At 40.2% G+C, this 25,089-nt stretch overlaps 3 protein-coding genes across 6 annotated transcripts in view; 1 reads left to right on the forward strand and 2 right to left on the reverse strand.

Annotated features, from left to right (window-relative positions):
- Window positions 1–1,457: 1,457 nt before the first annotated feature.
- LOC132909372 (snRNA-activating protein complex subunit 3) lies at window positions 1,458–3,093 on the forward strand. The gene is made up of 5 exons (XM_060964175.1): window positions 1,458–1,761; window positions 1,831–2,020; window positions 2,095–2,367; window positions 2,439–2,683; window positions 2,770–3,093. The coding sequence occupies exons 1-5, from the start codon at window positions 1,571–1,573 to the stop codon at window positions 3,038–3,040; spliced, it is 1,170 nt and encodes a 389-aa protein (XP_060820158.1). The 5' UTR covers window positions 1,458–1,570; the 3' UTR covers window positions 3,041–3,093.
- LOC132909359 (protein O-mannosyl-transferase TMTC4-like) lies at window positions 3,058–5,982 on the reverse strand. Its single transcript, XM_060964148.1, has 9 exons — window positions 5,787–5,982; window positions 5,483–5,708; window positions 5,229–5,412; window positions 4,966–5,145; window positions 4,444–4,904; window positions 3,996–4,376; window positions 3,821–3,928; window positions 3,579–3,720; window positions 3,058–3,512 (listed from the first exon to the last, which is right to left on the reverse strand). The coding sequence occupies exons 1-9, from the start codon at window positions 5,803–5,805 to the stop codon at window positions 3,078–3,080; spliced, it is 2,136 nt and encodes a 711-aa protein (XP_060820131.1). The 5' UTR covers window positions 5,806–5,982; the 3' UTR covers window positions 3,058–3,077.
- A 259-nt stretch (window positions 5,983–6,241) lies between these two features.
- LOC132909354 (uncharacterized) overlaps window positions 6,242–25,089 on the reverse strand; it is a 38,704-nt gene continuing 19,856 nt past the window's right edge. For 2 of the 4 annotated variants that reach the window (XM_060964137.1, XM_060964138.1), the window contains exons 2-12: window positions 18,016–20,554; window positions 13,305–13,399; window positions 13,091–13,220; window positions 12,774–12,877; window positions 12,458–12,635; window positions 11,828–12,071; window positions 11,567–11,741; window positions 11,370–11,496; window positions 11,128–11,301; window positions 10,923–11,005; window positions 6,242–9,946 (exon numbers count right to left, since the gene is read on the reverse strand). In XM_060964137.1, the coding sequence (XP_060820120.1) occupies window positions 9,736–9,946; window positions 10,923–11,005; window positions 11,128–11,301; window positions 11,370–11,496; window positions 11,567–11,741; window positions 11,828–12,071; window positions 12,458–12,635; window positions 12,774–12,877; window positions 13,091–13,220; window positions 13,305–13,399; window positions 18,016–20,142 (3,648 nt within the window). In that variant the 5' untranslated portion in view covers window positions 20,143–20,554 and the 3' untranslated portion in view covers window positions 6,242–9,735. Of the gene's footprint in view, window positions 9,947–10,482; window positions 10,522–10,922; window positions 11,006–11,127; window positions 11,302–11,369; window positions 11,497–11,566; window positions 11,742–11,827; window positions 12,072–12,457; window positions 12,636–12,773; window positions 12,878–13,090; window positions 13,221–13,304; window positions 13,400–18,015; window positions 20,555–20,630; window positions 20,732–25,089 lie in introns of those variants that run through there. The other 2 variants (XM_060964139.1, XM_060964140.1) reach the window with 2 other exon arrangements.

The raw sequence follows: 25,089 nt of genomic DNA on the forward strand, positions 1-25,089 counted from the left end.
GTCCGTGTGCACTCGCCCTATAAAAGAAGAAACGTGGACATAAACGAAAAAGAGGAACAAGAGAAAGGGGCAGGGGGAGGGAAGGGGCAGCGAGAACGAGAAAGGCAGTAACAGCGGAGTCGCGGCTAGACGAGACGAAAAAAGAAGCACGGACACGGTCAATGGTGCGCGGCTCGCCCTTCGCTGCCTCACTGACTGGGGCGACAGATTTACCAGAGCAGAAATAAGAAATCTCCTCTCCGGCTAGTAGCGTAGCCTTTAGAACGCGGTCCCCCGCCTGCTCTCTTGTGTAAGTAGACTCCTTCTACGCGTATACGTGTACGACACACGAATTAGCATAGAAAGAGAGAGCGTATCTCTCGTGATTGAACGCGAGTGTGCGTGAAAGAACGTATCCACCTACTGTGTACTCTTGTTTTAAGCGTGCGTGATCGTGCATACTCGTTGCAACGAGAGTGAATAAGAGGAAACGTAAAGATCCGGCGAGAGCGAGTGAGATAAAATATAGAGGAAGATCCTCGTCCGTGTAAGGAAGATTAAACGAGGATAGAGAGTGGAAATGAGAGAGAAATATGCAAAGAAGCGCGAGTGGAAAGGAGATGGAAGATGAGAGGGCTGCAAGTGGTCGATCGACCAATCGGTGGCCGCTCACACTAAAGCTCTGCGCACACTTCTGCGCATCCGTGTGATCGAGCAAGTAAAGTACATGCTCTCTTGTAATTATGATCCCTTGCTATTGTGTGCGCCGGAGTAGGAGTACTGGTGCGCACGCTCGACCAAGCACGGCCAATAATCACGATGGGACTAAGGGGGAAAGTTGGCCACGCTTAAGAGGCGGAGTCACATTCGCACGGACCATTGGCGAGAGCAGTGCACCGTGAGCGAGCCTGGTTTACGCCTCTTCATTGTGGTCTTTTGCCACGCGTTCATTGTCTTATTCTACTTCTCCCTTGTTGACGACTCGAATGCGCTGTATATATAACATTTCGCTCGAACTACGCTTGACACTTTCTACTCGCGAATTATCCGTCGTGACTGTTGCGGGATAAGAGAGCGTTGTACGAGAAAGTTTGCAAGTTAATTATGATACATTTGCCTTTAGGTGTTTTGTTTAGTTCTTTGGATTTTTTCTTCGGATCTTTATGCGATATAGAAAGTAACCCTAATGACGTGAGACAAATAGTAAAATATATTTTCTTTCTATAAATTTCACTTTTAACGTAAGCATCCTAATTTTTGGTTTTGAGATAAATAACTGACCGATGAAAAGTAATGGATCTCCGCGAGTAATGTGGCTTTCTACTCTGCATTACACCGCTATCTATCATCGTTTTATCAAAACACGTCTTTCGTGCAAAACGAAGGTTACCATTTGTCGATCATACATTCTTCTGAACTGTAAAAAATATTATTATTGTCTATGGTCTTCAGTCTTAACCTCGAAAGTTTGAGAAACACCGTTTGCCAAAACATGGTGCAGTATAAACAATCGCAAAACGTTGTGAAATCGATGAGCTCATTTTATACCTTGAAATAAGTGTAGTTCAAGATATTTCTTTAATTCGTTACAATGGATGATATATATAAATTTTATAATAGAAATGCATCAGCGAAAGTGCATATAAAAGAGTATTTTGATAACTATCGGAAACTGATATCCGATTGTTTTATACCTATGAAAAAAGATGAAAATAATTTGATGGAAATGATGGGAGTCCAGCTTACAGAGGAAGAAATGTCCACGTTAACAGAATATTGCAGGTTTTTCAACATCTGTAAACTTCGACCTTTCAAAGTTGTTCAACGATAATATAAAACAATTATTTTTAGCGTTGATAATTTAACAGTGGAAGGAGAAGTTCCAAAATTAATTAACAATAGAAAAATAAGAAAAAAAGAAGTGTTTGATGCTCGAGAACCACCAGAAGATATACAGTTACAAACTATTCAAAGTTTAAGGCAAAGGTTAAAACAAACATTCAGAAAGCCTACTTATAAATACCTAAGTGAATTGTTCGTAGTAAGTATCTAGTTTGAAATGGAAATGAAAACAAATATGTTTTGTATACGATTACTATTTTTTCTTTCTCTCAGAATTATAGACAGGTAGAAGCGACAAATGAAATATGTGCTGTTCCTGGTCATGATATTCTTATATTTGTTAGAATTTACTATCCTTTTTTACACCGTGGGAAAAGTGCACCAAAGACGGAATGTGGTACATTGTTACGATTACATAATGTTGTAGCGGTACTAGGTTCTCAAACACTTGCTCAATTACGGGATAAAATATCATGTATTGCTGATTACAGTATTTCTAGAGAATGTAGCAATAACTTGGACAATGCGATAGGACCTATGGCAAAAGTAATTTATTCTTTCTTATATTTAGTTAGATGCACTGCATTTGTAATTTATAGTATTTTTCATGACTTTAGGATGTTTACAAATCAGGATTTTTTTTTATTGAGAATACTTTTTATAATGATATGAGGTGTCCCACAAATGTTGACTACAGTAAGGTAATCATCAATTGGGCACAAAGAAGACCAAAATTAGGACCTTTTGAAACTACCTTAATGGAACATTGTACACTGGATTCGTTGTGCGTAAGATTTGGATTTCCATGGGTGTACAAGCACCAAGGTGGTTGTGAACATTTAATCGTGTTTAGCGATGCTAGGTAATTTTATTGCGTCATATCTAAACTTCTAACTTTGAAATAGATTTACCTTTTTTGACCTCATTTTACTTTCCAACTATTTTCAGGTTTATTAACTGTGATGATGAATTAGCGATATCCGCATATCCAAGAATAGTTAGATTAAGACCTACATCTTCCAAATTTTGTATGATATGTGGTATTTTCACTGTTCAATGGATTACAATGGAACATGAAAGAATACCGCACAATCCTTGTTATTTTTGTGATATTTGTTTTAAGTCTTATAACTATATTAACGGTAAGAAGGTCGGCGAATTTAAAGCGTACGCATATCCACGAAATATCGAAGCCGTGGAGGGAAAAATAGAAATATAAATGTACCGAACTCCATCTGTTTGCATCAAAAAATAAATTATTTTATTAACGTTTTCAAAGAATATAACTTTCTCAAATTCTCCTTTGCACTATTTAATTCTGGTTTGAATTCTAATGCTTTCTTATACATATCTTCTGCTTCATTGAGTTTATTCCATCTATGATACAGTACACCCAAATTCGTATAAAACATAGCATCTTTAGGATTCCTTGATATTGCATTCTTAAAATACATTTCCGCTTCCACAAAATTTCCTGCTTTCCCCAATATGTTGGCGATATTGAAATGAATAGATGCGTCATCCGGTATATATCGTAAAGCTTGATTTGCTATTTTTAGAGCATCTTCACGCATGCCTAAATCATCAAGAAGTAATATCATATTGGTCCATGCTCTTCTGTGCGTATTTCTTTGTTTCGTAGCAGATTCCCAGGCTTTCAATGCTTTATCATAATTTTTCTGCTCCAAATACTATAAACACAGTCACTTGGAATTTCCGTATTTACTTTCTTTAAGATGTTAATTAATATTACTAACCAGCACACCCAAATTATAAAAACAATCAGGATATTTGCTTCTATAAGTCAGAGCAGTCAAGTAACTTTTTTCCGATTCTTCGTATCGTTTTAAAGCCGATAAAACAATGCCTAAATTCATCCATGCTGTGGCAAAGTCCTCCCTAAAAATGACAACTTAGTAACGCTGCATTTCCCAATAGAAAATTTCAACCAAGACGATTAAGTAATTGGACATATATACATACATACAATTAGACTTACTGTAACTCAATAGCACGCTTAAACAACGTCTCTGCTTCTAAATACTTTCCTTGATCTTTGAGCAAATTTCCGAGGTTGTTCATAGCTTGAGCATACGTGGGATTTAGTCTATTTAATACATATTAAAGTTATTTTACGTTTGAGAGATTTATTTTATTTCTGTAGTCATTTATACCTTAGAGCTTCCTCGTATTCGTATTGCGCTAATGTAGAGTTTCCGGAATCAGCCGCATTTTTCGCAATATTATAGTGTACTTTTGCATTTAATGGACAAACATGCAATGCTGATCGGAATAAGGTAGTTTCAGTTCTCCATTGATCACTTCTTATCCACGATTTCATAAAAAACAAGGAAATTAAAGCTACATATGTTAATAGCAAATATTGCACAGGGACACGGTTAGAAAGTTTCTGTAATCCTATAACAACTAAAAGGCAGTAACCAGCAGAGGGAATGTATAGAGTTCTCTCTGCCAAAACGAAACCAACATTAAAAAAGATATTGCTGGCTGGTAAAAATGGAATAACGAGCATTGTCACTCCCATAATCGAGTATCTGCAATACAAAGAAAATTTTCTTATATTATCTTATTGTTCCATAGATTTACAAAGTATATTATTACCTTAAAAATGTATCTTCGTAAGAATTAAATATATATATCAACATTGCACCAACTATTATCCAGAACAGAAGAACAAAAAGTATTCTTTTATCGTTAAAATTAATTAAGGGTATACAACCCATTGACCAATCAAAGCACAGCCACTCAGGACATATCAATAGCCATATATTCAAACAGTAAATATAATTGTAATTTAATATTCGTAAAAATATATTGTGCATGAATGATGCTGGGTTATCCACAGGTTGAAAGATTGGAGCCTTAAACTCCATTATGCAAAATCTTGAAAGTATAAGTATCAAACCAGACGCAAAAAGTATAAAGAGCCTGATTAGTAATTTTTGTTTTTGCTTAATAAAATTCTTCAATTGCTCACACGAAGGTTTCGATGTAACGAATAAGATTATTTGAAATGGATATAGCTTGTTCACTACTACAATGTCATATATGCAACAAATTCCCTGAAAAAGATATTGTCATTATTATATTTACACACTAACAGATGGAAAAAATATTTTTTACCATTGCAGTAATTCCTGTTTCTTTGCACAGCATTGCAATTGCAACAGATGTGATACAACCACACATACTGAGACATCTGTATAATAACCTCCTTGCATAGATTGAATAATAATAAAATATAATGGATATCCACATAAATAGAGCACACAATAATTCTGCTCTACCTACAATGCCTGAAACCTATGCATTTACATGAATTAGGAAAACAAAAGGTACATCTTCTATTCTTATAAAAAAAAAAGTATATAATTACAATTACATACAGCCTCTGTATGCACTGGATGGATAGCAAACAATGCGGTAGCATAAAACGTGGTACTCCTTTCTTTTGAATCTATAAGTATATTAAATACTGGTAACATTAATAAGGAAACAATGGTATGAAGTATTATATTCACTATGTGATAATCTTGAGCTATCAATCTTTCACGAAGCCAAAAATGTAATCTACAAATAATGCAATTCATTTAGAAAATATACTTAACACGTTAGTTCTTATTATATAAAAAAATGCTACCTAAAAGATAAGATCGTAAGTGGTCTATACGACTTATGGCTTTGCTTATATGTCAGTCTTGTACCCCAAAAATCATTTTTAAATATATCCATCAAAGGACTGGTTTGTACATCTTCATTATGTACAATGGCTTCAGAATCATCAAATACAAATTCACCATTATAGCTATTAATAAAACACAGAGATAATGCAGTGATTATAATTAAAGAAAATGATATTGGAACATCTGTAAAAGTTAAATTATATTATTAGTATTGTTTAATTTATAAAATACAATACCACACAGGTATGTACATTAATGTACCTGGTAATTTGGAATTCATTTTTAATGGTATATTGTTTTCCGCTCTAACGAATTCTATCAAATATTCATCTTCAAGTTCTTATATATCTGTTCTTTCTAATTAAAAATTTATTATCTCTGTATCTTTGTATTCTGTAACAAAACGCCTTGAGAAATGTGAATTCCTTACTTCTTACCATTTTCATGTCATTTTCAATGTTATCGGTAGAGCATAAAATACAATTAAGTAGACGAGTTTCATAGAATAATGAATAGATGGCACTTCTTATAACTCGTGCCATGTTTCATGTCCTGTAATACCGATCACGAAAAACTTTTACAATCTTGCGCCCTGTGCGATTTGTCGTAACGAATCCATACATGTGTATATGGTTGCATTATTTGAAATTTATTTCAAATCAAAATAATAAAGGTAAAAGGGAAGGATAAGAGAGTGAAAAATCGATTTCAGACAATAGTTTTTACCATTCATTTTTATTAACTTGCAAAATTACCTTAATTATCTACTCATGCACAGATAAAATATATAAATAAAAATGTAGGTAAATAGTGAACGTGAGTCTATTTATCGAGACGGTCTAAGCACGCGCGTGCAGAATTAAACCACAAATTCGAATTTCACATCGAAAAAAAAAGAAGAAAATAATAATAATAATAATCGTCTTCCTTCCTTTGTTCGAAAAAGACACGAAATCGTGGCATGACGACGCTCGATTTAAGAAATCACGTAACAGATCTATAGAACAGTGATAAACCTATCATAGAATAATGAATAAATATAACAATCGAAAACATGGCCAAATGCAATGACGAATAATATAACCGGACGTTCTCGCCCATCTTCCACGTGTCTCAACTTTCGTTTAATGAAAACTCGATGCGCACTACATTGTCACAACGAAATTTTTACCAAGAGATATGCACATATATATACATATACATACATACATATATATATATATATATATATATATTGTAAAAAAAAAATCATAACGAGCTATATAAAAGATACAACTGTAAGTGTTAATAGTTACATCTTTGGACAGTCAACAAAAGCGATCACTCGCGGTGAAAACGGTTCTCTGAATGCGGAAACGCAATAGAGAAATTAAATAACTTCCGTGATAAACGTCAACCTCTTATTTGGGGAGACCTATTTGGATGATCGTTTCCTCATTTTTTTCATTTCTTCAAATGGTCGATAGGAAGCGCTAAATCTCCTCCTCTTCTTATCGGAAAGATTCTTTCCTTTCTCTTTTCTCATTTTTTAATTATAGAATATCTAACAGTATTTTAAGTTAATAGATAACTCGCCAAATAAAAGATTAGCTATCCTTAAAAAATATTACGTCGATATTTACGAATTCGATTCTGTAAGAGGTCTTTCTATTGAACACCTACATCACTTTATTTCTCTTTTACTGTTAATCGTGAAAATTCAACGACGTAAAGGAACGTGTGATTCCATCGTGTGATATCGAAAGCTGTTAAACACGAAATCTCAATGAACGATTTTAAAGAATGGTTCTTAAAAGAACCGATTTACGTAATCAAGCGAACACAGGTACGTAACAGCAACAAGAACAATAACCATGTTTCAGGAGTATCGATAGGATCACAATTCTTTCTAATATAAATATTTCATTTTAAAACTTCCGATCGTTCAAAGATTTTCGATATGTCTTTATTACCATTGCGAATTACTTATGATATATTTTGGTAAATTCTTTGGAAGTATTTCCAAGATGTATTATCGAAAGTGATTATCTGTAATATGGTCCAGTACTCGAGCATCCTTTACGACAAAGAATTTTCAATCAACGCTCGTTCACGTTGCTTGCAATTCAACTCTGTTAATTAACAAATAACACGAAACAGATTTAAAATTACGCGCCATCTCACGTGGTCTTCGTTATGTGAATTATAGCACACATTTCGACTAGAGTAATATTATATATGTATACGCAGTTAAAATTAAATTTCGGAAACGAAATTAATATATACATTCCAGCAGTCTTGGCGGCTCAAGCGGATTCTCGTAAATCAATTGTACCCTGAACATACGAGTACTCTTCGAGTACTTTCACAATCAAACGTAACGATATATCGCTCGTATAATTATCATTTAATGGAACAACAAGTCGTAGAATTCACGCAGAAATAAAATCTCTAATGAGCAATTAATTTAACAGTAACAATTAAAACGTATTTAAGAGATGTTTAAAAAACAAGAGGGTACAACTTCCGTTCTCCAATGTCATAAATTAGGTTAAGTTGAGCCGCGTTTAAGAATCCATTGCTGTGGCAGTAGACACTTTCAACAAAATTTCACTACACGCTCTTCAATGATCGTCATATATACGTTCTTCATGGTGTTTTCCTAACGAAAAGGAATCTAAAAATAGAATCTCCTTGCATCTGTCAGCGGAGATTTGCATACTTTAAACCACAATAATTCCTTAACAACGATTTAAAAAGTATCTAAACTCTCAGGGCCACTTTATTAACGTAATTAAAAAAAAAAAAAAAAAAAAAAAAAAAAGAATGGAAAGAAGATAAACAATCTATATTCAGAATGCATCGTTTCGAGGAGAACACTATAAAGCAACTTTAACTTAGTTTATAAAAAAAGCTACGTCCACTCAACGTCCAACTGGTAAAGGGAGATGCCAATAAATCCCTTTGAACCTCGAAACAAATGTCACTTATAGGTTGAAAGGGACGATGTTCCTATCATTTAGAGCAGTATCTGCGTTCACACAGTTTTTCTGTTTCTTCATTTTCCTTTCTAGCTTCGCGCTGAAGATAACAGAACACGTCTCATCTTTGGCTTGTATTCATGATTTTGCAAGAAATGCCTGCAAATACGTGGAAAAGAAACAACAATCGTAGATCGTAGTCTGAAATTTCCAAAAACAGAATAGGACACACCCACATTAAGAATATTATACCGGATCGAATTAGAGGAATATCTTACTGTTACGATCTCGCTCGATCCTTTGAACGTTCTCGTGCGTGCAATACTTTGCGTACAGTGTAACACTATGGCTTACAAGACGATTATATAGGGTAACAGCACCTCTTACTCGCAAATCCAACGACGTCGAATCTTCTAACGCGCAATTTCCAGTTGTTGCAGCCTCGGGCTGAAACTAGGGTGTGTGTTTTTTTCGCGGAATTTCATCCCGTTCTCGTCTAAAAAATAATATCCTTCGAACTAGAAAAATTGTAGTCCATCGGGATGAATTTGCTTGAGAATCGACTGATTAAATTGTTTTATATTTCTACAACTACTGTCAGTTGACTTTCTTATAAATGGCTGCAGCAATTGAAAGACCTGCATTTTTTTCAAGTGACTTTCTCGCGTTAAGTAAAAATAAGGGTCCGTGATTTGCTGTCTATTTACAACGTGAAGTACACAATATGTATATCGTAGAGAGATTGAACAATGACGCTTGCTTATCACACATCGTCGTGCCGTTGCCTGAATCTTCCTCTCGACTACTATTCATAGTTACGGATCGATTCGGTGATGTTGAAGCTTCTCCGTTTCAAAGAGGATCGCTCGATACTTCCCTCTTGTTATTTTCTTGTCTCAAACGATTAAATATGTCTAGCTTCTAAAAGAACTTCCGGTTCTGTTTCATTGATACGTTTTTAAGATCGTTCGATTATACTATTCAGGTAGAAGGTTAAAATCAATCGTTCTCAGATGTCTTTGTACTTGAAAGAAACGACTCTTGCCAGATCACCGAATGGATTCGTATGCACAGTTTCGAGAATCGTTTCACCATAATATACGGCTGTTCACAAAAAGATTACACGACACTCCTACTATATGGAAAACAACTACGCGTTTAGACTACTGAATTGCCTCGAGGAAAAAGTCAATTTCCCCCTTCCTTTGCTTTCTCTTCTCGAAGTTAACGTTCGGCTTTCCCATTCCCATTCAATTATCGCTCTCAGCGTAATCGTCGCTGTCACCACTGTCGTAATATTGGTACCTCGACTGTTGACAGTTGAAATCCGATAGACTGTTCGTAGATAAATCGGGGTATCCTTGGAATTCGGTATCTATACCCTGAAGCACATCCACGGATTCACCGTCCAGAACCTCCAGGTTTTGGGAAAACACGTCTTCCGACATGGAATCGTTTGACCTAGGAAAAATAAACGCTTTTTTTCTCTTTTGCTTCAAATAAATCTTCGATTCTGTCATAGGGCAAAATAATAGGTGAACTATCAGTGATTCAACTACAGCACTTAGTCGATTAAAAAACGATGCAATACAGGTTGATATTTTAGTAGAAGCAAAAACGGCGTCTAAAAAGCATTTGAAATTCAATCCTCGAAATTCACTCTTGGCTTAAGAGCATGTAAAGAGTTTCCTTCATTCATTATAGGAATAAAAATATACAGCTTTTAATAGCGTTAATCGTAGTTTCGAAATATCTCGACCATCTTGCATGAATTAAAATTAATAATATACCGTATGTTCAACCGAGAGCCAGTTAGTATTCGAATAATACGGTACGGATAAAACGGTACAGAGAATTAAAAAAAAAAAAAAAAAAAAAAAAAAGAAAAATAAGAAAGAAATAAAAATAAGCGGTTAGCCGACTCTCTAATTAATACATTATGCATACACGAAGGTCGTGCATCACTAGATCATGCAGTTTTTGTTTTGTTTACTTACTGAGCTGCAGATGATGGTTACATTTCATCATCACACAGCCTGCAACAAACGCATAGAGCGCACTATGGTCATTACGGTCACAATACAAAATGAAATTGTTAGATCCCGCAGCAGGGCATACTGTCTATCTAACGACAACGCATGCCACAATTCGAAAGCTATGACTTTCGTTTCATAGCTTGATATGATAAGCAAGAACTTTCTATGAAACGTCTATTGTACTGCACGCTAGTGTTCGATATTTCTTAATGTTTTCAACGATTCTTTAAACGAATCCCTGACTGATTTCATTTTAATGAACACTAATCTCTATTAATAATATCGATGAGTTATATGCTTGATGACGTTAATAGATGATAGTAAAAACAATATTCACGTATCGATTATATGACATAGACGAACCGTGTGTGTAATGTAAGTCGCGCGAAATCAATACTTACATTTGCTCATTCTGTTCGTTACCGCTCTCTTCGGTGACCAACAGTTCATACTCCTCTGCCGCGAATCGGTCCCAATCCGACAGCTGTTGCAAATGAAACAAAAGAAAACATAACGATAACAGATATCAGCGAGGTACTCATAACAACGAGTGTTTCCTGGTAAATTTCATTTTATTTGCATTTGATAATTTCGAAAGCTTTTTACCTCGTGACCATCAGGGTCATGCTCCCTAGCAGAGGCAAAGGGATCTCTCTGCTCGTGATCCAGGTACTTCTCGAGGTTGAAGAACGTGTCGAAGAAGATTGAGGTCATCTTGCACTTCTTCAAGTCGCTTAGAGATATCTTTCCCGGCGTCGCTGGTTTGATCATGTCCAACATCTACCAACCAAAAAATTATTAACTTAAAATTATAAACAAAACTATATAACGACGTAACTCTCACTTACCTGACAAAGGCAATCCTCAAAGGGCAACGTTTCCAAGCCAATTGCTTCCATACGATGCAACTGTTCTTCATAAAAATATTCTAGCTCGTACATCGACAAATATCCATCGCCATCGAGATCCATGCATCTATCGATCATCCGAAATGAAATACCCATTGTTCGTACAACGCATGCAGCTTAAACATTACATGTTATACCTGAACCAATATTCGATAGCAGTCGGATGGTTTTTGTCCTCCTCGCTTAACAAGAACCACACGAATTCCGTGTAACTCATTTTATCCTGGGGTTGTTGAACGCCGTTTCCGCTTTTCACGCCACCCCTGGTCACTGCACCGCTGAATATTCTCGCGATCATACGCTTGGAAAGAGCTGTAATACGATCCAACCAAAAATAAGAGAATTCCCTAGCAACGAAACTTACAAAGGATGTTTTTTCTGGAAGAATTTTTCCTCACCGTGATCATTGTGCTTTGTGAGATCCGTTTTGTCGATGAAGAGATCGTGATCTCGATCAAGCTCCCAGAATTTGCAGTAGATCACATAGAAATGCTCATAGCTGAAGTAGGCAGTCACTTGATTGATGTCCTCCTCGTGTTCGAGGATCGCTATCACCGACAGAAGGTTGCTTCTTCGCAGTTCGGCGACGGAAATTCTTCCGCTCCAGCTTCGATTTACGCAATAGAATATCCTGGCGATCACCTGGCGTCAAGAATCGTGAAAATCATCAAACAAGATATAAATATAAGTTCGTCGCCTTAACTACATCCTCGATATTGAACGTACAAATACGACGTGCAAATACAGAAGCCGGTTAAATAGAAAAAAAATCTGAAAGATTCCACTTAAGTGGCTGATGTGAAATCGAGTAAAAAAACAGCGCAACGTTCGCTCGTTAAAATGATTTTCCAATGACCAGAAGCGCGCGTGATAATTGCTCGAGGCGAGCACGATCATCTTGAATAATTCAAGACGATCCACGTTGCGTAAACTACGGTCCATCTTCCGTGGAATCTTTTTTCTTCTCCCTCTATCTTTGCCCGCATTGAGAGAAATATCCAGCAAATATTTATCGCGCGAATACGAACCGTGTGTACGTAGCGTGAATGGAACTCAGTAGCTTCTTTGAGGAAAGTTAAACCGGGATGAGTTTCGACTACGTCTTGTACCAATGGGATCAAATCCTCTGGTAGTATATTGTTCCTCTGGCCCCGGGTTGTGATTCGGATAAACTTGCTTGCCGCGTCATGGTAGGTGTTCGACAGTCTACAAATAATCAATCCCACGACAATCATTAAACTTACCGAATTAGAAAACAATTCTTTCGAATTGAAGCGCTCGAATATCTCGATTCATTTTTCAGATGTGTTTATTGACTTTTATAAGGTGTATGTTATAGCATACTCTTTCCAAAACTCGAGGAACGCGTTCATCTCAACGTAGCCGGTCTGATCTCCTCCGGCGGCAAGGAAAAGCGGCACCTTCCAATAGAGCGGCAAGTCGCATGCCTGCAAGACAAATCATAGCCTTTGTATGCAGCTGTTCTAACCACGGAACGTTAGAGTTACGGCTTTCCCACGTGAAATCGCTGCCCACGTGAGAGAATACGCGAATGGTCAAGATCAAATCTCGACTCGAATCTCCGTATTAAAACGAAGAACGAGTAAACGAGGAAGAACGTTATCCTTGGGACTTTTAACGAGTTCCAACGATCGTTTTACCTTGGTGATAGCGTGAAATTGGGCTCGAGATGCACGATGACCAGGAAGAGTTTGGAAAGCAGCGGTGATCCTCGCGATAGTTGCCTCTACTTGCGACAATGGCAGAGGTTTCCCTCCGGGAAAGTAAAATCTGCAATAGAAATTTCGTTTTCGTTATCCTTAATCGAATAGTTCAACGGTTGTTGTATTGTATACGGTTTGTATCAACGTTTACCGTGGTATGTGAACGTTTCTGTTCGCTTTCACGTGCCTCTGGAGTGTCGTGTGCGGTGGCAAGCTCTTTTGCTGTGTCTTGTCTTTCGCGTACGTCTAGAACCAACAAGCATCGTTCCGGCCAGACTGATTGGGACCGTGAAAAGTAGCAAAATCGCAGCCTACGTTCTTCTATATATATTCGCTTAGTATACGATCGATCGTTATTTGAACATGGTTACGATTTTGCACCGTGTATTTACTGATATTATTCGCAACGAACCCGTAATTAGAATTACTCAACTCTGCTGCGTTCTTCGAATTACATTTTCTACGGTTAAAAAATTTCTTAAGTCGGAGCCGAATAATTTTGCATCGTGTGCTAAAGTTTCTTTCATTCCATAAAACATGAAAATTCAAGAATCGCAGCAGGGTTAATCTCGTAATGCAGCATAAAGTTCTCGAAACATGTTGGAGAAGCTAAATTGGCTTTATTTCCTCCAGTTAATTTCCTTCGTTACATAACTTGGTTTATGTCGCGTGTTACAAACAAAGGACACGGCAAGCCACGATCCTGATCTCATTATATTGTTCGAGCTTCCGGTTACGTTGGATCGATGCGGTTCTCCAAGGTGTCTAATCGATCGTCGTCGACGAGTCGGAATAATTCTATGCTTCTTCGAAAGCGCTGTTCCGAGGCGAAGGTATCGGCGTACCAAGGACACGACATCCTGTTACGCGACGCCAAGGATCCGAAGAATGCAAAGAGACCGGCCAACGCGGCTAATGCATCGCCTCGCCCATGTGACTATGGTTACATCACGAGTCTCCTCCTATATACGCTGTTGTTTCCAACATCACGGTCAAGAGACGACAGGATCTTTCGGTTCATCGCGTGTTAGGTGTCGATCGTTAAACACTGTACATCCTTTCCTTTGATTCATTTCAAATATTTGCTTTTTTCCAAGAAAGAACGGGAAGAATGGAGATTTTACAAAGTTTGCTCAACGAAGGTATCGAAGATAAGAGATGTCAATGATCGCCAGAAATAGTGGCAAGGCTAACGACAGCAGCGGTAATAATAGAGGCGAGAAAAAAATACTGCGAGTAATAAAAATAGCGGTAGAGCTTCTTCGATGGAATCCGTTTAAGGAAGATCAATAATGCACGCCCGTTCCACCAGGCGAATATAAGGCAACGTCCGCTCGAGTGACCGAACGATAATCAACGATAGTCCCAGATCGAACGTATCGAGGGGGATAAGACTCGGGGAACCTAACTTGGAATGAAAATAGACTTAACGTAAGAGTTGCTATTCACGAGCGAAAGTTAACAAGTGGAAAAGCAACGAAATTGGAATATAAAGCAAATATAGTATAGATAGTTATAGTATAAACAACGAATCGATAGTTATCGATAAGCGAAGACGCGAATCGTTGTGAAATCCTGGAACAGATCGGGTCCCGTGACATTGGGGCAGATTAGGCAAAACAACTGGTACAATTATCGCAGTCTCATGTTTGGCACGGTTCGCTGTCTGACACACGGGATACCGTCAATCAGCGTTCCAATTGACATAGCAGATTCGGCTACGCCTCCCGATCGAATCCTCGCTCTGCCAACCGGCCAAGGACCACTCGTTTCGATACCGAATACTTGACCTTCACCGTTCGACCGATGCTGCGGTATTTACATTCAATTTTGTTGCCCATCGGTGCTTTAATTCATGGGAGAGGAGGATGCCGAGTTCGTAAACATATTTTAAATTAATTGGACCGCGGCTCTGACGATGAAAGAGAGTGGCAGTTTCATCGAGGTCCTGATTCAATCAGATATTCTTGCGAGGATAGTACAGAAAGTTGAAGAGAACTGCGCAGAGAAATGCGCCAGCCAGGGAACCTAATTCGTTGATTGGATTCATCGAGAGTTCTATCCTTAAGAGGAGAATAGTTTATTCTATCATTTTAACCTTCTAAATTTGCGAATTTGAATATCTAAAGTTCGATATTAAATTTAAATATTCGAATCTACGTGGTTGCAATTATATGTTCGAATTTAAACGTAAAACCTGTACGTCGTTAAAGATATTTCATATCGAAGCGTTTCCTTCCTGGTTCCCATTATCCTAACGAGTGTCGCTTGTAGTTTGTCACAGTGAACTTTCCTGGCTTGAGAGTCCGCTTTTCAGCCATAAGCGGTGATAGAGTCAGCCACGCTCGATTCCAAGGCGACAGACGACGGCCTTTTAAAATCTAGCACGGTATCCAATATGGAGCGGCTACAATGAGTCAGTCAGTCGTCGCAGATATTCGCCGGCGAGAACGATTTCTCGCCGTTAACCCCAAGGGCGCTCGAAACTTTTTCCTATTTTCCTTTGACCGTCGTGCCACCGATCTCACGTCGCCGCTACCCGAGTCTTCACGTTTTTCCATATCGGGTTATATACACACCGGTGATACAACGCGGCGTCACCGATCGCACGTCCTTTCCAATGGGAATTTTAATTACTCGATACCTGGAACCTTACCTAGCCGCGTGATCTCCTTAAGCCGTTCTTCTATCGTTAAATTAATTCCAGCTGGCAATTTCAACGAAATTACCAATTGCAGTAATCCTATCGTGCATCGTGACCAACTATATTCTATCGAGTTGTCATTCGTTTCTATACAATAGCCTTGCGAATCATGGACCACCCTGCACGATAAATAACACCAACGTAACGTCATGGGTATTATTTAGCCAAGAGTACAAGACGATAAGCGGTCGAGAGCTGTCCGTTTCCACTTATGGCCATGGTGGTCCGCTTTATTCCTCTTCTCGAGGTCGAATAACATTAATCGTAACGAAAACCGAGCAGTGACTCAGCGGCTCGGCGATCAAACAAACGAGAGACACGCGTCGATTAAATTAATCGAGCCCTCTTCTCTGATATCACGATGAACTGCGTCTTTTAAACTCCATCGACGTATCTTTCTTTTTATTCTTCGTCCTGTTTATGAGTCGTCTTAAACGGTTAATAGCCACGAAAACTGGCGACGAAAACATCGGCTACCACATGCAAGAAGAGACTTCATTCAAGCATAAGAAAATACATCTGGCATTGGGCAGAGGCAACAAACACCATTGACTTCTGGATACATCCACCAACTTTCACGTTACTTTTTTTTAAACACATCAAATTTTCTTCGAGTCTCCTTTATATCCATCGACGGTGTAACGCGAGGGAATTGCTGCGGCCTCTCTGCTACACATTGCATCCATAAATATCCACGTGTTTCTCGTTTACTTCACACGCACGCTGGAATCCGTGGAATCTTGTTGTTCCCATTGTTACTTTGTGCTGTTTATTACAACGATATCGACAATTCGCTATCAATTTTCTCGAATCAGCTCGATAATGATCTCGAATTAATTGTAAAAACTGCAGGCGGAATTGGCAGGAATTTCTCTGAGCAAAATCTAGTTTAATCTCAAAGCATATTGAGAAAACAATAAAAATGTCATTGCCGAGCTCTCGTTCCGATCATTCAGCAACGCCATATTGGAGAACCGTGGTTTATCACATGGTGGGTAACTCACGATTATCTCGCTTCTTGACTACCCGAAGAAGATTCGCTGATTAAGCTTAATAACCTCCGTGATTCTCGATAGATCGTACCAAATAAAGGGAAAAAAAATTTGGGAAGAGGCGCGTGGTTGGAGTTTGCTTGAAGTGATTATAAGGTTGCGAAGACTGGTGGATGCACTCGAAACAAGTATACCCATGTTAGACTAGGAAAAGCCAGGGCAATAACGGTTTTTGGCAGGCGAATCGTGCCAGGTATATTTCTCCTCTTCCTGGCTATGATCCAGAACCACTTTGAAACTCGCGAAAATGTTTCTTTCTTAATCGTTCGATCGATTTAAACTTGTGTTTCTTATTATCGTTCGATAGTATATCTTCTAAGAACAACATTGAAATATTCATAGATTCACGTAAAGATTAATTTTAGAAGAATCAGCTAGGTAACCAAGTTTTTAGAGAAATCAGGTATTTTAACATGGTTCAAAGACGATGACAAATGGTCTTCGACATTCCAATACTCTTCGTAGCCTCGGTATATAATTTTGAAGGTGCTCCAATTTAATAACATCGTTCATATCGTTCCAAAAAGGAGAGATCAAAGGCAGCTAGGCGAGTTCGATAACAAAGATGAGAAGTAGCATCGGGCGATGCTCGAGAAGAAAGACTCGAGGCATGCAGAAACGACCTCTACGCGAAGAGATCTTGAACTCGTTTCGAGACAAAAGTGCAGGAGTCGACCGGTCGAACATCCTCCCAGAGAAGGAGGAATTTGGACGACGACCAAAACGCCCGATATAAGCCACCCAGAGCGGCAAGAACGCGTGAGAGAAGACACGTCTTTCCGATCGGCATGGACTCGAGGTTTTCGAGGCACAGACTCATCCCGTCGAATTAGACGCTGTTTCCAGGAAAACGTGGCTTGTCTTGCACGATTTTCTTTATGCATCCACGTTCGTTGCACAACCTACTGAATTTTTCGACCGGCTGAAATCTTCGCTCGAAATTTTCCGCCTCTACACCGTACCCCTGGCCGAAATTCAATCCTCTCGATAATTTCCCAACTTCGTCAATTCATTTTTTCAATTATCATCGCGTTAATGAATCTTCGATAAACGAACTAAAAAGTAAAAGAGAAACGATAATCATGGATCGATGAATGTCGACTTACCTGAGCCTTGTTTTGAACATCGTGCCCGGTTCTCCAAGTGTTGATAGCCGGTTGCCGTGGCCCCCGTTTGTCAAGCAACAGCTCGCTCGGACATTTCTCGAAGATCAAAACGCGTTCCGCGACGGATCCTCTGGTCAAAAACGGTCTAATAGGATTGTTTCCGGTGCCAGTTGCGGCAGCAGCTCTTATATGCTGCTTCTGTTGCGTGGTCAATTCCGGATGGGGCACTTGTTCGATTCTCGGCCTAGGAGAATTGATTCTAGGGCCCCATCTAGACGTAACAGGATCCTTCTCATCTTTGTTAGCTTCCTTGTCCTTTTGTATCTCCGTTTCGAACTTGGACCTCGTGGTCGACACCAGCTGCTCCGTAGAATTGAAGTTGTTGTTTGTTTTCTGCTCCTCCAGCCTCTGTTGAGTCGGAGGATTTTGCTGAGCCGCTCTGTATCTGACTTTCGCGTAATCCACCATTGACATATTTGACAAATCATCCTTGCTTAGAGATTTCGTATCCGACGTGCCACTGGCGTTGCTACCAGGCGTCGGAGACGCGGCACTGTTCACTACTGCGCCAGAAGTGGTCACCAGACCGCTTGCGTGATGATTGTGACCGATAATTATCGGTTTAACAGGCTCCACCTTCGGCTTCTCCCTCTTTATCGCCGGTTTCTGGCGAATCAGAGGTACCGTTCGTTCTACGGGCTCCTCCGTGATCACCGAGCCCGTCTTCAGGGCATTTATCAGTCTTTCCTCCTCACGAGCGACCTCGTCGAGGTAAACGCTCGAATTAGAACCACTATTTCTTTTCTCCTCCTTACTTGTCAACAATTTAACTTCCTGCTGAGGCGATCTGGAAGGATCTGTCACTCTTTTACTTTCGTTTAATTTGTTCTTTAAGGGCCATGTAGTCAGTCCTGAATTCGTCGAAGGATCATCGAGATTAGAGGCGGTGGGAGAGGTGATTACCGTACTCGCCGGCCTCTTCTGCTGCACGATCTTCGACGGCGTTATATCCGCCGGAAAAGTGGTCTCTATGGTTTCTAGAAACACTTCCCGGTGGTGAGCACCGGGAATCTTTGTAGATACCTGAGGTTTCACTATCTGCGACGGCTTGTTCGCGAAAGGGGACGTCGGAGACAACAAAACAGTTCCCTGTTTCGTTTTCACTTGACTACCAACGTTGCTGTTCTTCAGAGGAGAAGTCTGCGGTTGTTGCTGCTGCTGCATCGAGTTCTTCTCGAACTTCTCCAATGCGAATTGTATCGACGAGGGCAGAGTCTTCGACGGTGATCTCTGCCTCGACGCAGCTAACCTAGCCTTGTCCTCCACTACGAAATTGTTCACCAGCTTTTCCAAGTTCCCGTTATCGAGATTCGGCGTTTGACTCAATATATCCACCGCGGTGGCAGGGCTAGAGCTCGTAGGAGTAACTTTTCCCGTACTACTTGGGCTATTGGACGCGGAAGTCGGCGTAAGAGCAGTTCCAAATTTGTCCGCGGCCGTAGCATTACTGTGGCAATTCAATATCTCTGTAGGAGCTAATCCTCGACTCTTCCATGTCTGATAGATCGCCTCCGCGTGATCGCTGATCTGCTTGGCGATCGCTGCAATGTCCTCGTCACCGGACGTCGACGTTTCTGTCGGAAACTTCTGACGCAGGTCGTGCTTCGCGGTAGCTGCCATGCTTGAGCAGCGTTCGTGCTGTGTCTGTCGCTGCTGACGCAGCTGGGGATGGTGCTCGAGCAAGAAGCTCGCGGCGCGTCTGCTTAACTCGGTCGAGTGGTCCAAGACGAGCTCGGCGAGCTGTGGATCGGTCTCGAGGGGGACTACGTTCACCGGGATCGCGTAGCCAAAGTGAATCGCCTGACAGTCGACCTGCTCGTGGCCGGTTCGGGACTCGTTCACCAAACAGGCGTTTAGATCGGGACAGTGGACGGCCCGACTGGGCCGCGGATCGATGGTCACGGGGACGAAGAGGTCGCGACGGGTGGCGCAGACCCGGCGCTCGATCGTCTCGATTTCTATCGCCAGCTGTCGGCCAGCGATACCGCCAGACCTCGACGTCGCCGTCTCCGCTTTGAGCCTCGATGACGATGTCGATGATGCCGTTGACGATGCCACTTCTGGCATATCTCAGGCCAACTGGCCCAAGATTCTCGTTCTCCACGGCCACGACGGAAGTCGAGCCACTGTCCACGCGATCCTCGCTCCCTCTGCCTGTCCCCCCATCGTTCGATTCGTTTTCTTTCCTTCGGTCTTTTTGCCTGATCTCTCGTTCTCGACGATTTAAACGTTAGGTAGTTCTTTTAGCGAGCATTGAACAACGGAGGAGGAAGGTTCTTGTTTGTCGTAGAGCTCAACTGGTACGCGAGCGCGAGTTCACGTTAGGGTACACCGTCAGCACATTATATAGTTTAATTATAGACCAAGTATGTCCACTGTTACTGCGGCGGAATTCGATTCTTGATGGTCACGCGGCTGGTGGCGGCTGATCAAGCTACATCTTCGCGTTCTTCGATGTATTGCGGGCATCGGATGTGATCTGAAAGAAGATAAATATAAATTAGTATTTATCCCGGCTGATCCGAGGTGGATGTATTTTCGGATATGATACCCACGGTACGCGGTGTGAAACCGTGGAGATCGCGTCCTATAAATCTCACCCTTTGTCTTGGACATGGTATACGTAATTAGAAATGATTTACTGTGACATCTACTACGTTTGCGCCGAGTAACTGCTTCGTACACGGCTCAATAAGAATGATAATTACAGCTGATATGGAAAACGTAGCGAGATAGTAAGATTAAAGTAAATTTTAACGTAAGAAAGTAAGAAATAAAAATCTCGATCAAAGTCGTATAAAGTACTGTTATTATAAATTCTTACGTAATTAATCCATACGTTTTCGTTAAAACTGGCCTTAAATTTGAACGCATTATGTATTCTCTACAACGTGAAACGAACACACATTTTTTCTCGCTGCTCGAAAAATACTCGTTCGTGAAAAGATTATCTTTATTACAATCCTCATGGAGACTCGTAAAGTGCCTCGAATGATCTTGGAAGTTAGCATAATAGTCAATGCAAGTCGACTTACGATCTTGCTACATTTCTTACTTGACCATGAATTTATATTCCAACTAGTTCTTCCGAAATTTCGCATTTCAGTCTAGGCTTCTTAAAGCGCGAAGAAGGATACGAAACGCGTGACAGGCTTTGTCCAAGCTAGATCGCAGCGTCGTATCGGTACTTTCACCCTGCATTGCTACGCGTATGCAAATGCGTGCGTACGGGCCGTGACCAGGCGTGCGTGCACGGCTTCGATCGTGCTCGAATGGCTGGGACCCGTGCACGTTACGCGTTCCTCACGTTTTTCCTCTCCTCTTTACCCTTTTCCCCGGCCCATTAACCCAAGCAAGGGGAAATTTGTATTCCCGAAGCGAAGCTTTCTTTGTCTCCGACTGACCGACGTGCGTTTGGCAACTTACTGGCGATGATTTTTAACGTTATCCCGCATTCTACTCGCGCCACGATGTCAAAGACTTCGCGGGAACTACGAAGAAACACTGGCGAATTATTCTAATTTTTATGCTTTTAAAGTAAATCGTCGCGCCGACAATTCATGCTTTCTATTTCCGTTGATGAAGACTTCTCTTTTTTCGCGTTTGTCTCTTGCGTCGAACCAGGCGCGTTCCTCCGACTTTCAATAGTCTTCCACTTATCGCATTTGTCGAGTTCTCTATCTTCACCTCGTTTGTAGATTACAATGATAGATTGCATTCGTTGTTTCGATAAGAATAAAAGATAAGCGTTTTTAATGTTTCTCTGATATCAGTGACAATGTAAGTCAGCTAATCTCTACATCGTTATGTAAATCATCGTCATATGTAATAATCGGTCGTTTCTTTTTTTAGTCGAGGAATCTAGCAATGGAACCTGGCGTCCTCGCTTTTCGCAAACCGTCCCTGCAGTATATGCCAAACGAATTTATGGACGTACCCGTTTCTGTCGAAGCTATTTCTCCGATCTACGACAACCTGTCTTCGTACATACAGATTTTCTACCTTCGCTTTTTCCCAAAGATTACATTTACTATAAAAGTTTGGCAATACAGATTCGAGAGATACTCGAGACCCGTCGACGTCCTTAATGTCAATGATCGTTCAAACAATCTCGGTACTTTCACGCGGAACATACTCGAATAAGTTCCTTCTTTTAAAGTTGTTTTGCGATGGAACACGACTCGATGAACTTCTCGTAACTACCGTCGTATAGTTTTTAACTTTCGGCTAGGTAAATTTTAAGCTTGTAATAAACGATTCATGGTGTACTCTAAATATATCGTTCGCTAGGGATAAGAGGTGACGTAAGAACGAAAACTATAAATTTTTTACAGGAATATGATGTAACCTTCAAAGCCGAATAGGTATTCTGATCGACGGATTGTCTAACGTTTCGAAACGCATAACGTACAGGTTCTAACAGCGCAATTCCGCTGGCTCAATAAAAATAAAGTATATCTCCCTCGACCTGGTTTCCGAGTTGCTGCCCACCGCACCGTTTCACGAATCAACAACCTCTGCACAACCTTGCTATTTTCTACCAATCTATGAATCACTTTGGCCTGTGATAACGGCACCACCTACCTTTTCCAGCTCCCTCTCTCTTTCTCTCTCTTTCTTTCTGAAACAACTAACGATGAAACAAACGAAATGCTGAAACAAGGTCGCAAACGGACCACACTTCCAGATTTTCCACCTCTAAATTGGGGTAAACGCGTCACACCTCGTCCTTTCAACAATTTGCTCGAACAGTTCGAATAAAAGATTCGCCAGGGAAATCACAGCGTTGGAACACACGGATTGAAACGGAATTTTCGTTTTCGATGTTCGTCGGATATTCGACGAAAGTGGATAACAAGCGAGTTTACCTAGGAATTTCGCCGGAAATACCGTGAAACGTCGAAATCGCGTGTTCCTGGAACGGTTCCAGGAGAGGACCGGATAATCAACGACCGTCGAACGTGAACGACCGACAGAAAGTCGAACGACGATCGCACATCGCGGCCTGATAAGTGTATATCGTAATGGGTCGCGTGTCAGCTTGTCACGTAGCGGTGTACACGCTTCGTTTTCTACGTAGAAGGGACTCTCGACGTCGCATAACTCGGTCACGTTTGCGGTTTGCATCGTTAGAATACGATACGGCCCACTAAAAATAGCGGCCGAGCCAATATCGATACGCTGTAAACGGTGTCAATCCCGTGATCGGAACCACGTCGAGTGCACGCAACGTTCAGTTTCCGCGTGTATGCAATAATCCTACCTTTCATTTTTATTCTTCTCAAATTGCAATTTTATCGAGGAATACATACCCAGTCATGAAAATAAATAAACCTGCAATTTACACGATTGACATTTACTTCAAATAAGCTCAAATCTCTGCATTATTGAATAGCCTCGGCCTTGTCATGTTTCAGAAGATTAAAGTATACATGACAAAAAGTTACGATACTCTTACTACTATATTCTTCTTTTGCGCAATAATTTACAAGCTAATAATATTAGCGGATTATGTAATAGATGTTACGACCAAACAAATTCTACAACCTTCACCGAAATCCCTAAAAGGTTGCAACAGAAGGTCGGCAAAATTCTGTTACTCGTCGATGCCATAGGATTCCATAGAAATACTACTATGCAGAGATGGCCTTAATTAATCTCCATCTACCTTCGATCGTGCTCAATTAAAACGCATCTCGCGCAAACCTTCAATTTGCTTATCATCTATGAGGGAAAAGTAGGACGACGTGGTGGGAAGAATACAGATCTCAACGAGGCGGGAGCATCGCGAAGAAAATTAGTTCAGACAGTTTCACAATCGAAGACGAGAAGGGTGTCTTGTTATAAATAGTTCTTAATGCAACGTGCGAAAGAGAGGGAAAAAATCGATTTCAAGGATGACCGTGTATTTTTCGCCGACACGGTCCATCGATTCCGATATCGATCCAGTGGCAAAATATAGAATCCCTCTATCGAACCTTCAAGCTCTTGTGATCATTTCACACTAGGAGTACCAATTTCTGTCCTTAAAAATATCCTTTCTTTAACGTTAATATAAAAACCAATTCATCACTTTCATCATCATTCACCTTTTTAACTCGTCAATCTCTCGAACTCAAGCTTCCAGCAACTGCCGTTCGATTTTTCCCTGGAAATTCACAGAACAAAGATAAAGAACGTTACTTATGGAACGATTTGATATTATATATAATAAACGATCGAGACGTTGAAATTGCACATGATTCGTTGAAGAACTGTAAGTTTCTTCTCCTTAAAATGTCCGTATGATAAATACGCAAAGAGAGAGAAATTGGTGCGATTACGCGAACGACGCCGTATGGTTTACTTAATCTCAAGGCTGTATGGATCCTTCGGTTCTCGCGGTCAACGGGAAAACCTCCGTACGCAGATGGAATCGCGATAATATGTAAAACGAACGCCACGAGGGTTTGAGCGTTTCGGATCTCGAAATAGCCGGTCGAAAAGTCGCTCACTGGGGCCCTCTTGCCTTCCACAGAATTTCACCCAAGAATTCGTCGCTAAGTCAAGCAGTTTTTAGGCTTAACAGCCTAAAGTCATTCATCCATAGTCTCCGGGCGTTATATTAAATTCTTTATTGCCTGGTTCGCCCGTGAAATTGCCTTCTCAGGCGAGAAATATGAAGAATCAGGATCAAGAATAAGCACTCCGAAAGAAACTTTGCGTAGAAGTTCGTTGCAAAGTGAAATTTCGAAAATTTAATTTACCATCGTCTGAAAAAGAAGATCAAGTGAAATTCACAAGGCCGATGAACGGCAGATTACGATCAAGCATTCGTTTCGCAAATATTTTTAGATCTCTTTGAAATATTTCCAAGGAGCGGAGATATGAATTATTATCTGGCAGAAGACTTCGTGAAACTGTCTCTAGTCGATAGTTTTGCCATCAGATTGACCCAAAAATTCCGACTCGTCATCGAGTCCTCTCAATAAGCGAAAGGAAAAGGAACCGATCAATGCGATTATCGACGACGTT

Source organism: Bombus pascuorum, chromosome 7, assembly GCF_905332965.1.
Source record: "Bombus pascuorum chromosome 7, iyBomPasc1.1, whole genome shotgun sequence".
NCBI classification, from domain to species: Eukaryota; Metazoa; Arthropoda; class Insecta; order Hymenoptera; family Apidae; genus Bombus; species Bombus pascuorum.